At 32.9% G+C, this 13,159-nt stretch overlaps 1 protein-coding gene across 18 annotated transcripts in view; it reads right to left on the bottom strand.

The window, feature by feature from the left end:
- The window catches only part of LOC135217044 (CUGBP Elav-like family member 2), a 354,797-nt gene that overhangs the window by 43,186 nt on the left and 298,452 nt on the right, over window positions 1-13,159 (bottom strand). For 13 of the 18 annotated variants that reach the window (XM_064252653.1, XM_064252656.1, XM_064252651.1 and 10 more), the window contains 4 exons: window positions 12,924-13,064; window positions 9,181-9,255; window positions 3,884-4,067; window positions 614-724 (listed from right to left, as the gene is read on the bottom strand). In XM_064252653.1, coding sequence (XP_064108723.1) covers window positions 614-724; window positions 3,884-4,067; window positions 9,181-9,255; window positions 12,924-13,064 — 511 coding nt within the window. The remainder of the gene's footprint in view (window positions 1-613; window positions 725-3,883; window positions 4,068-9,180; window positions 9,256-12,923; window positions 13,065-13,159) is intronic. The other 5 variants (XM_064252654.1, XM_064252663.1, XM_064252666.1 and 2 more) reach the window with 3 other exon arrangements.

The following is a 13,159-nucleotide window of genomic DNA, read 5'->3' as shown; positions in this document are numbered from 1 at the left end:
ATTATGGGTAAGAAAATAACTATTTATGATCAGTTGCAGATTAAAATATATATACAGGCAGTCCCCACTTATTGGTGGGGATTCTGTTCATAACCAAAAATCGCCAGCCGATCACTAGTTATCAGCACCGATATCCAGTTATTGGCACCACTGTTAATCCAGTTATCGTTGTCACTAGACAAGCAGTATAAAACTGGATCTCTGATAAATGGGGACTGCCAGTACAGTATACTTTATAAAAATATACTAGTAATTACCTCTATTAGATAGGTTATGCATTAATGGATATATCTATCAGAACAATGTTGAAAATAAACCAATAAAAATCAACACAGTCTGCATCGAAGAAAGAATTTTTACAATGGACTTATTTTTTAAGTAGACATGAAAATTCAAAATTCCCCACATCCCAATTTACCAAAACTGTACTGTTATGGAAAAGTGATAATATTTTATGATCCAGTTTACATCATTGTACAAGTAACTATTCTGAGACTGTAGGTACATATATGGCACTGGTAAACCACAACAAACAAAAATTAACACACACAGCAAAAACAAATAAACGTGCATGCTTTCAATCCCAACTAGCAGTAAAAAAATATAAACTTACCTGTGTTCTGAGAGTTCATAGAGGCCAATAAACTTTGAAGATTTGTATCTTGAGATCCATTTGTAGATGTCGGTAAATTAAGGCCACCTAAAGACCCTAAACCACTTAACCCTGAAAAGTAAGGGACATGTTACTAATATTTAACAGCACAGATAGCAACAATCAACAAAAATGATCAAAATCAAAAGTAAACCAGATAAAATATAATTCATGATAAAATTAATTGTTTGGATACTTATTTACTGTCAAAGTTAGCTTTATGTTCGCATTGTTTGGTGCAATTATTCACCCATTTCCCACCAGGTGGTGCTGGAATGTTTACGTTCTGCCATATATCGTCATGACCACCCAAATGCGGGGAGGCTGGGTGGGTTTCCACTTAACCAGAAGGTAAGTATCCAAATAATTAATTTTATCATGAAAATGACATTATTTGGAATGAATCTTACCTACTTTTAAAATTAGCTGACTACCACACTGAATGAGGATGGCAGGTTAGTGCCGTCAGAGAAACAGAGTTCAGCCAAGCAAACTTAAAGCTTTAATGGAGAGAACAAGCTTCTCAATGGAATCATCCTCGGCAAAAAGAAGTGAAAGCGGAGCAACACAAGCTATGCGCTGCTTAAATACTAGAGGAGAATTGACCAAATCACGGTTGAAACACCTAGATTTTTGCACGACATCACCACAAAAACAAGCCAATATAAGAGGGTGTTTTCATCTCAACTTGTAGATAGACATACAGCAAAAACAGAAAACAAGCTCAATACTATACAAGACAAATTAGCCAGAAATCATCAAAATATTACTAACACCGATTGAGTCTGTGCGTTTAACATGACAGCATGAAGAAATTTGACAGAACGTGAACATTCCAGCACCTGACCTGGTGGGAAACAGGTGAATGCATAGACAGTCCTAGAGGGTTAGCAAAGTGTATTTTGATTTTTCTTAAATGCCAATCACACCAAATGGCATGAAGATAAAGCTAACTTTAACAATGGATAAGATTCAGTCCAAATAATAAAATTCTATCTGTACAGGCAGTCCCTGGTTTACAACTGTTCTGGCTTACAACATTACGAGGTTACGCTGTTTTTCAAGTATATTCATCAAAAATCATTTCATGGCTTACAATGCATGATCTGGGGTTACAACACTTATGAAGCTGATTCGACGGAAGAAATATGACTCCAAAAAGGTTTTCCTTGATGAAATATGCAATAAAAATGCAGTTTACATAGTTCTCAATACAATTAAAGCATTAAAAGTAAGGTTTTCTTAGGATTTTCAATTATTTTCAATAATATTTGACACTGTTTCAGTTTACAATGATTTTTTGGCTTGCAATACGGCACAAGAACTGAAACCCCATTGTAAACCGGGGACTGCCTGTACATGAAAATTAAATATGTATACTATTTGATGATTAGTTTTGACGAATGAAACTCCACTACCATAGCTGTAAGTCCTGAAGGTTTTTACCAAATTGCATTAGCCAACTTCTATGAGGCAAGTATGGGACTTAGAAACACCTTCTAGAAATTAAAATCTTCAACAAAACCATAATGAACCTCAGAAATAACAAAATAACATCAGCCTGTAGGTGACTCTTGGATGATCTATCCAGGCATCTTCAAGACACCAACTGACAAATGCCCTATTCACCATTTACACAAATACACTGCAATCAGTAAGAATAACCTGAGCCAATCTTTACTGTATTTCAAGAGCTTGACAAGAAAAAGTAATGAGGTACTGCATATCAACTAACCTAGTCAAACTGCTGGATTCCCATTCTTACTTTAGACCTTCTCCCTTACCTTTTCGTGTTAAAAATCTTAAAAGATAAGAGTCCTTTCCTTACCGAGTGCCAATAAGCCTACAATAACTGAACAATTTTCCATGTTACAGGAGTAACAGAACCATGAGCATATCCAAAAAAGTCATTAGTTTAATATCATTATGGTTCTTATATTTGCTCTTAACTGCCTACCTACTTCATTAACTCTCAAAATACAGCTGGAATAAAAATCAAAACTCACAATACCTGGAAGGAATATTATTGACATACTTTGAATTTCTTGTAATTAATCACAAATTACTTTCAGCATTCTCACATTTTTTTCACAGAAGGAAACTCTATGCAAGTACAGGCAGTCCCCGGCTTATGACGTTCCGAGGTTACAACGCTTTTCAATTATATTTATCAGAAATTATTTCCAGGTTTACGACGCATGTTCCAGGGTTACAGCACCTACAATGCTGGTCTGGCAGAAGAAATATGACTCCAAAAATACAAAATAATCAATATTTGAAGGTGTTTTTTATGAAAAATGCAATAAGAATGCAGTTTACATAGTTTTTAATGCACCCAAAGCATTAAAAGTAAGGCTTTCTTTGGATTTTTTACAATGTTCCGGCTTACGACGATTTTCCGCTTACAAAGCGTCTCTAGAACGGAACCCCCATCATTACCCGATGACTGCCTGTATATCTGAAAGTGCTAAATTCACCTTTCCAATGCTACAGGTTTTGAAAACCAAAAATAATTAATGTGTGTACATGCTTCTAGAAGTTGGAGGACACAAAATTATATACTGTAGTACTGATAGTCATCATATTATCTGAAACTAGCTGAATACTGCAGTCATAAAGATAAAGATACATACTTATAACTATGCCTCTAGAATGCCCAACCTAATAAGTTGAAACAGAAAGGTTTACAATACTGAACTACAATGGACATATAAAATTCACTAAAGCTTAGATTCTGTAATAAAGATAACAGATGTATATATCATTAAATCTTTTCACAATATTTATTTGTAATTCAGAGAAATGTTAGCAAATTGCAAATAAATGTAAGAAAAGAGGAAAGTATGGACTGGATAATGCTACCATTTACTGTCACAACGAATAGTTTTCTGTGATTAAAATTCCTAAGTCTAGCTTGTGAATGAATAAATCCCCAACTTAAACTGCCAAGAATATCATCTTCAGCCTACAAAACTCAAAAATACTTTTCTATTGAGAGTAGATACAGCAGATATACTAGAATTATATTTATATTTACACAAAAAGCTGTTCTTTCAGTGCAACAAACATAAAAAATACTTAAAAAACATTTTTGTAAAAGACAGTAAATTATGCTTTAATGCTTTAGCAACAACAATAGTAAGGTACAGCCATCTTAATATTGTAAACAAGAATTTATCGAGTAATGATCAACATTCTACTAATCATATATAAGTCAAAGTCAAACATTACCTGAGGAGTCAAACATTTGTTGAGTGGCTAGATTCCCTTGGGAAGCTGCGAGCAACTGTTGTACACTAACGTTGTTCAGGGATGGCAGCTGTTGTAAACTACCCATTTGGCTTGTGAGACTACCAGCTGTAGCACCTGAACTTGCTGAATTGCCCATCTGCTGCTGAAGTAACTGCAAGTACGCCTGAACATTAAACCACATTAATTACATGGTTCAAACCCCAATTTCTTTGAGCTAAATTAATGGTAAAGAAAAAAGGGTGAAACCAAAGTGAATGAAAATAAAAATAAGCATACGTATTAACTAAAATGGCTCTCATAAAAATAAAGGAAAGTTGTGAAGGGATCAAAATTACGTTCTCCTTAGGCCTGAAGTTACACAGCAAATAAGTGGGCTAGGATATAAAGAATGCAAATACATAAGAATCCATTTGACAAAATAGCTTTAAATAAAACCTATACTTTATATAGATGCTCAAATTTTAATACTTTCATAGATTAAAAGTAGAATTTCTAAAAAGTATATAATCTTCCAAGTAACAACTGAAAGAAAGCTATCACCCAGCATGCACATCTCAAGTACTGTACTGCTAGAGCAACATTCAACCACATTGCATTTTAATAGAAGGTTCAAGTATGATCGCGCATACTCCTTGGAGAGATGTTTAGAGTACTTGTTGTTCTTTTCTTACCGTTTAGCATCTAAATACTAATGCACTGTAATAGTAAAAATTCAAGTATCATAACTGTGCATGTATGATTGGGATATCACTCCTGTGAAAAGTTAACAATCTAGCATTCCAGTTCCAAATTTAGGAAAATAAAAGTATATACAAGCATTTACAACAGAAGTACTACTAGTACATTGGCAATCAAGCCATGGTAACACACAGAAATCCTAATATGTATGTACTAATATAAGATTTGTGAATGTATATCACACTAAACAGGAGGGTTTCAAAGTTTCATTTTGATTACAATTTCCTTCTTTTTTATAATTTTGTCTGAAATTCATCTCTTTATAAAACATGCTATGGTGATAGATTATAAAATAGCTATGGCACACCATTAGTACTGTGCATCATGTTCATATCGGCTATCCAGTCACCATACAGTGATAAAGGAAAACTTTCAAAATTTTATGAAATGTGCAAACTACTGTAGAGTGTATTTTAACTTCTGCAAGGGAACATACCTAACATTCTATTTAACCCCTAAAAAATACCAACTTGGGTCTTTAACAAGCCAAAATCTTTACCAGTTCAGTTTAAGTGTTAAACTTCTAGGGATATAATTTTAGGAAACAATAACTTCACACCAAATTGCTTATCTATTTCATAGCTTTTAAACCCAACCACATATTTTGTGACCCTTTTTTATTTTAAAGTATGGTAACTGTTTAATGGTAACCCTAAATCCTTATGGACAAAACAATAAGACTATAACTAAAGAATTAAGACACTAAGTGGTAAACGTCTCACTATGACATGACAAAACAATAAGTATTCTTCAAAACTGATGTATCATTTAACTAAAGGATCCCTAAATTTGATTCACATTATTCGGCTTCATCTCATTAGAAAGAATAAACAATAAGAAACATTAAATTTATGACAACAATAAAAAATTGGACTTCACAGGTAAGCATTCAAATTTTATTAGAATATATTTCATTCTGGTTATAGCTTACAAAATTTAAGTAAACCTACACATTAATGGTGTTAGTACATATACAGTTTTCATTTACTACATGGCAAGAACACATAACCCTAAAGAAATGGAAACTGCTTATTACACAAAGTACAGGAAGTTGGAAGACGTATTGATAATATCAAAATAAAAGAGGGGGGTCTACTGGTTACTCAAACCAACAAGAAAGTTATTTAAACCAGTGGTAACTGCCAAGTCTACTAAAGCCTAAATTTTATTATTATTCACCAATCATCAGTAAAAGACAACCTTCATCAGTTTTTACTGTCTCTCCCAGTAATGTTTCTTTGAAAAGTACACCTCATTCTATGGAAATCTTAATCTAAGGGCTAATTTTTAGTCACTTATCATATGAGGTACCATACTAATGGAAAAATATCAAATGTTACACTTTAAAATTACAACAATTCTTGTGTTTTATTTCAAAATTCACACAAAAATTGTAAAAACGTTATTTATAGTGTCTGGGATATTGCCCTTGCATTATTTAATATAATTTTCCTTCTCTGTGAAGTTTGGTAATTATGGCCCCAAAGCACAGTGTATTTCAAGTCCCTGTTTGATGAAAACAATGAAAATAAGGTAATGTGGATTGTATTTAAGGTCCCTGTTTAATTGAGGAAAACCATGAAAATATGACAATGTGGATAGGAAAGAAACTTGACCGTTTCAGGGTGCACAAAATCTGAACAAAATTGTGAAATAATACACTTATGGAATACCAAGTCATCAGTCACCAAGTTTACATTGTCTGCATCACCAGCTTGGTGAATTAAAAACTAAAAGAAATATTTCAAGTTCACAAAAAGCAAATGGAGGGGCACAGCATAAGATGTTAAAGTACAACACCATCTGCGTCAATCACTTATCTCCACATTACACAGGCATTGTGACCAAGGTGTGCTTAGCTGTTTGAACTACAATGCTTAACTTTCATAAGTTTGGTCCAAGGGTTTACTCTAAATAACTATTGAGATTTTTTATTAAATAACGAATCTTTAAAAATGAATCACATTGGAGAAACTGACAACACTGAAGTTGAAAAAATATCTTGTAAGGCTTTGATTCAATTGTGGATATTCATCACGGGTTAAAAGTTGGATAATTACTAGATATGCCTGGTTGTGTCTGTATTATTTCCACTTAGGATTCAGATGAGCGTTACCTATTTAGAGAGGAGATAATATTGCTTCAAAGTGGAGTTCTTTATGGGATAAAGAACATAAAAGTCGGTTTACAGAAAATTTACATTAATTATTTCACAATACCTCCATTCACTAAAACTGATGGGTTTGGAGATACTGTTATCATAAATTACTACTGACAGGAACAGGGAATGCAACTTTGGCACCTTTAACATCATTGTCATTTCCTTTCATGTTTACATTATACCTGTGTCAGCTTTGTATAGTCATCAGCAGTATCCTTTTTAACAACTCGTGCCAATTCTTCAAGTCATATTGTCAGCTCATGGATCTCTGGCAATGGCATGGTTCACATTCCTATTACTAAATAGTTAGGTGCAACCTGTTTATGTGGTACACTTTTTAAAACTTGATAAACCATTTACCGAATATTAATACAATGTAACATTATAATAAAAAACACAAATGAGTGGGACTACGTCCTTAAAGTGTATAGTACTACAGTATAAACAATCAAAGTTGCATGATTAGTTTTAGGAGTAGTAATTTCATTGAGGAAAGATTGCAACAATTTCTAAGGGAAAAAAATAAAGTTCTTTATCATATCAATCAGAGTTTTTTTTTATTAAAACAATTTTTTAACATACTAGACCCAGGAATTTCGTTAAGCATAAAAAACTGTAAATGAGAGAGAGAGGCCACCTTGGGTGAACAGAATACACTCTTCTTCATAGATGATTTCAATAGCACCTACATTTGGCAATTTATTGTACCTTAATTCCTACATACCAGTTTATCATTGCCACAACAAAAATATTTGCACAAAACGAACATAAAATTATGAAATGTGATGGTTGTGAGCTTACATACTTCATAGCATTCAAAAAGATGAGAAGATAGTCAAGTATCTATCGTTTCTCTCTCTTGTAACAGTGGCACCTATGCAAAAACAAACATTTGGTAGATTCAAGGTATGAAGAATTGCCATTTGTGAGTTGATGGTTCTCTTAAATGCAAACTTAATTTTATGCTACATATTCAAGAAAAGTATTCTGAAGTAAGCGATGATAAATGTAGGATGTGGATTTTTATGCTGATTCACTTATTATGAAACTAACAACATTTGACAAAATTTAATAACCTATATGCAGTAACAAAAAAAATACAAAAAGAAAACCAAAGTACATAGAAGCCACAGTCCAGAAAATCAATTAAATAAATGGTTATGGTCACTGTCCCAAGCACTTCAAGTTTCAAGAGATAGGGGTCTGCGGATTTTGGCAATATTAGGGCAAAACTGAAAATAGACTAACACTACCCATGGGTTGCAAGAGCTATTCCCATATCAGAGGTGCTAATGTAAAACACTTGTGCCAAGCACAAAACTGAACTATCCCATTTGAAAATGGCAAATAATTGCAACAAATACATATACGTATAACTAAAAACTTAGGGAATGAAGTTCATTAACGTAACTTGACTTATCCAGTTATTTAGTAGTTCTGTTTGTCATTTGTTAAAATCAAACATCAAAATTTTGTAAGATGACACCCATCCTCTCAAGTTTAAAGGAGGCTGTAAATACTATTTTGCTGCCAACATATGTTAGGTGTTGTGATCTGCAGTTGTTTTATGTAAAAATTTGTTGAATGACTTATCTTAATTTATATGAAATTTTCTTTCCCATGTTTTCTCTCTGCAATCTTACTTAACAAGTTGATGGTATCTGGGATTGTTTAATTTCAAACTGTATTAAAGCTGAATAGTTTAGTGGATAATAATAGATATAGATATAGGGCTTTCAACTAGTACCAGTAACCCATCAATATCTAGTCCAAATATCAAAGTAACAACCAACCAAAATCACTGACAATGTTCCAGTCATGTGGATCCCAATTTTTAAAGCCCAAAAATGAGAAATCACTTTACATTCCTATTCCCCAAAAAAACATAAAAAGGTTTTAAAAAGCATAGTGTCTGAATCTGAATGCCTAACATCATGTCAGCTACAATTTCTAATAGCCAACTGCAGTTCTTTGGAGTAAATGAATAACCTTTTTTTTTTAGGTATGTGTCAAATTTTACGATATCACTTTGTTAAGTTTAGTGGGTATCCAGTAACAAGCAAGTTTCCACTTTCCTTGACTATTTACAGAAAAATAAATGGAGAGCAAAAATGTACTAAACATGTCACTCCAGTAGCATACACAGGTCTCATAAAACCATTTGCATTACACAACTAATTCATGTTCATTTCATGCCTTACTAAAGTAGGAGGCACAGCAGATCTAAATTACAGTTTATGTTTAGAAAAAGACATACACATATACTGCATACTGTCTATCATATTATGTAATACAGAATATGACACTAACACAAAATATCGCATTTCCTTAAAACAAAGAAAATGAGAATGCAAAAAAGGGCACATTTCACACTCACAGCCAGATACTGAGGCCCAAGTGCTACGAGGTTGTTAGCAGAAGTAACGTTCTCTCGCCCCCGCTCTCTTTCTCTCTTCAAGCAGACAAAGAGATATTTAGCAAACTTCATAGCTAAATCGGTCATTTTTCTTTTAAGCAAGGACTAAATTGGAGTGCAGGGTAATTAATCAGTGTAAATGCACAGTTGGTCCAAGCAAGAAAAAAAAAGCCTGTTAATACATAATTTCAATATTGTACTGTCTTTGCACAGAAATTCAAAATAAGAAAAGGTTAGATTAATAAAAAAAAAATAATTCATACTATACAATAGTACTACATACAACTTAACAATCAACCACTAAAACAAAAACTTTTGATACAAAAATTAAAACTTGCATAAGCTCTACAGAAAAAACAAACAAAAGTAAACTCAGGTGTATATCTGAGTCTCCTAAGGATGTCTGCATTGCTTGATGAAATGCACTTTCATGAACATATAGATGTACTAAGATAATTATGTTAACATAATTAACATAAAAAATAAAGGAGTAAATAAGATTTCCTTGATAGAAAAATCATGAGTTGCCTGCAGATGAGAATGTGCACAGGAGACTGAGATACTGTACTGTAATAAAGAACACTGCATTTCACAAACAATTACATCCTATGCATTTAAACATAAGCATGAATTTCTGTAATAGCTGTTAATTTGTCGCTAGCATATTTAAGGAGGATTTGCGGGACCAAAGAGTAAGGATGTTTGTACTGTCTATGATTGGCATTCTAGTATACCTATACAAACAAACAAGTATGGTGATGTAATATATCTTCCACGTTTAACTATTATTTTCAGTTCAGTATATAACCTATACACCTACAACACACTATAACAATCAATCCTGTGGAATACAAAGAGCCAGCACAGTATTAAACATATGGAAAGAAAATAACCATTACTAAAGACATGAAACACAAACTATTAGATAATAAAAGAACATGGTATGAATATTCACATATTTATGTGCTGTGAGTGTACATACTGCAATACAATTAAAGTTTAAGTTACAGGACTGAGAGCAGTACAGTACAGTACTTGGCAACAAAAAAGTTACAAGGATGATAAGAGAGGTAAGAGACAGGAAAGGAATTTCAATGACAGTAAGCACAATTACATACCGGGCACAAAATATTAGTATACAGACGCCAGCTCTACAAAGCACAAGCTTAAACATTTAAAAATTGTTACTTCACGAGACATAGGAATCTTAATAAAAAAAAAACATCATTACAGCATGCAAATTGGAAGCTTAGTAATACAGAACTGTATTGGTCTGAAAGCCATGCCAACAAATTAAGTAAGTGTCAGCAAATAGTCCTTATTCTCAGTCTTTATAATGCTCTTCCATTAACCATACCGTACTAGACAATTGTGAAGGTACAAAAATACTGAACATAAACATGGACAAAGAAATCCAAATACTACTGTACAGTGCAATATGGACATGTAACAATTATTAAACATACATACTAATAAAATATAAGTATAGGGCAATTTCCGGACAGTACAGAAGTTAAAAATAAAATAGCTACTAACAAATCCTTTTCATTATGCAGCAAAATCAAAATGCTATTAGTCACAGTCTCACTGACAGGGTATTAATGGTCTGTCCAACAAGAAAATCAGGAGTTATCAGTTTGAAACCTTTGCCTGACTGATGAACTTTGACAGCACTAAACAAGGTAGAGTAAAAGTAAACAGACTGCATTTAAGACTTGTGAGTAACCAGCTGTAATTACTTGCTGTGGATGATAATGTATCAACTCCTTAGTAATCCTAAATTTCCTGTTTTGCATCCAGATGTCGTGAAAAATTGGTATACGTACTGTAAATGTCTGAAAACTAGTTCTGTGACTACAATAGTAATCCAAAATCAGTACTACAAATATTTAATTTACCGTATATAAATAGAAAGTTGGAATCTTACGCAATAACAGTAGATTTCTCAAACTACCCTAAGCACTCTGGAATCTCAAGCAATATGCTGTCTTGAAATACATGAATTTTAAAATAACTAATTATGACGATAAAGATCTGGAAGGTAAACACATAAATCTTGTATGGAATTGGTAGCTAAATGAGACTAAAAATATGTATCACTACTGCCTTTGACCCAATAATAGTGTCACTATCCCATATATTCTAAGCAATACATACCAACAATATTTGGGCATATCTATCTATTGTATTTTAATTACTGTACTCAGAACTTATTCATGACTGTGATATTGCAATTCAATTTAAAAAGACCAATGACTTTATCCTCTCATTGGGTTTGTCCAAAGGATTTACTCTTAAATTAAGAGGTGGAAATTACAGCAAAACGGTTTTGAACAATTGGCCAGCTAAGTATATAAAGGTCAAAGGGAAAAGTAATAAGTAAAGAGAAATGTAGCTGGGACCAAATTGGACTACTGTACATCCCATGCAAGAAACACTGGAAATGATATCATTATAGGGCTAAATTTGAGTTGACAATACTGTTTATTTCAAAGGTGTTTCATAGTTAATTACCTATTTCACTTTTCTTACCCGAAGCTGGCAATTACCATGATTATTTCAATTTATTAGGTGTTTTATAAGTGAATGCAATCTAGTTTGAGGTGTTTTCTCAATATAAATCTAATTCCATTGTCCTAATTTCATGAATAGTATTTAAAACCAAAACAAATAAAATAACTTCAGGTCATTGGGGTCAAGTTTTTTTCCTTGTCTTCTAATCAAGCTGTTTGTAGGAACAGCAATGCAGAACATAATACATGTGGAGACACCACAAAATGTGAGTATCTAATACCATCTACAATAATCTGGGCAACTGCCAAAAACTTAACTGAAACATTAGCCTCTAATTTTTTGCATAAAAATAAATAGATGCAAATAAACTGCAATTAGTTGATCTTGTACATGAAAAGTCCAACCAAACGTCATTTAACAAACTATGCTGAGAGTTACAAATCAATACACATCTTACACTGACCTGAAATCTTAAAATGACTGGTCTGAGGTGTAGGAAACTGAGTTCATTAGGAAATCAATAACACTGTATGGCAAATATTAAACAAACTTAATTATTAAATAAATAAATAAATGAGAAACATGAGATCTAGCAACACGTGATGAAATTTAAACATCAAAAGACAGACTGCTGTCTGCCTCCTTTCTGGAGAGGATTTTTGTACGAAAACAATATTTACGTTAATTAAGTCCTTGATGACATTTGGAGTTACATTCCTACATAGTGAGTGACTAGAAATGCTTCTTAATGACGGTAGAGGTGATATTCATACCATCAATAATAAGGGCCAAGTCTCAAACTTTATACAGTATTCAACATCCTGATGAGATTTTAAATAGGTACAGTACTCACTGTTGATATAGTTATGAGAAATCTTCCATTACTGTGCAATTTCACTAGCATGCTGTCTTAAATACTAAGAGGTTCTGTAAACGTACATTAAAATCAAAATATCAGTAACCATTAAGAAAACCTGTAATGTCTAGCCATTCCTAGAATATCCTACATTGTGTAAAAATAAGTAAGTAGGATTACAGTGGCAAACAAAATGGAGCACTGTTCTCCTCTTATGATCAATTTAAACATACAAACTCAAAAAAAAATTTTGAAACCTGATACACTAGTAATAAAGCTGTGAAATATTGTTCATGCTAGATTCAACAATGCTCATTTCATAATTCATACTCACAGCCAAGTACTGAGGACCAATAGCTGCAAGATTATTGGCTGAGGCCACATTCCACAGGTTCTGAGTGACTTGCTGGAGACGTTTTGCATCTTTCTCTTTTTGGGTATCTGCAAACTTTACAACTAAGGGTGATGAACAGCCCTGGGAAAAAACCATAAGTACTATTTAAAACACACTACAAAAAAAACCATAGGCACTATTTTAAACACACTACATTGAAAAAAGTTTATTGCAGT

The sequence above is a fragment of the Macrobrachium nipponense genome, chromosome 7 (genome assembly GCF_015104395.2).
Source record: "Macrobrachium nipponense isolate FS-2020 chromosome 7, ASM1510439v2, whole genome shotgun sequence".
Lineage (NCBI taxonomy): Eukaryota > Metazoa > Arthropoda > Malacostraca > Decapoda > Palaemonidae > Macrobrachium > Macrobrachium nipponense.
The sequence above is the reverse complement of the archived record's forward strand: the minus strand, read 5'-3'. Positions and strand labels throughout refer to the sequence as shown.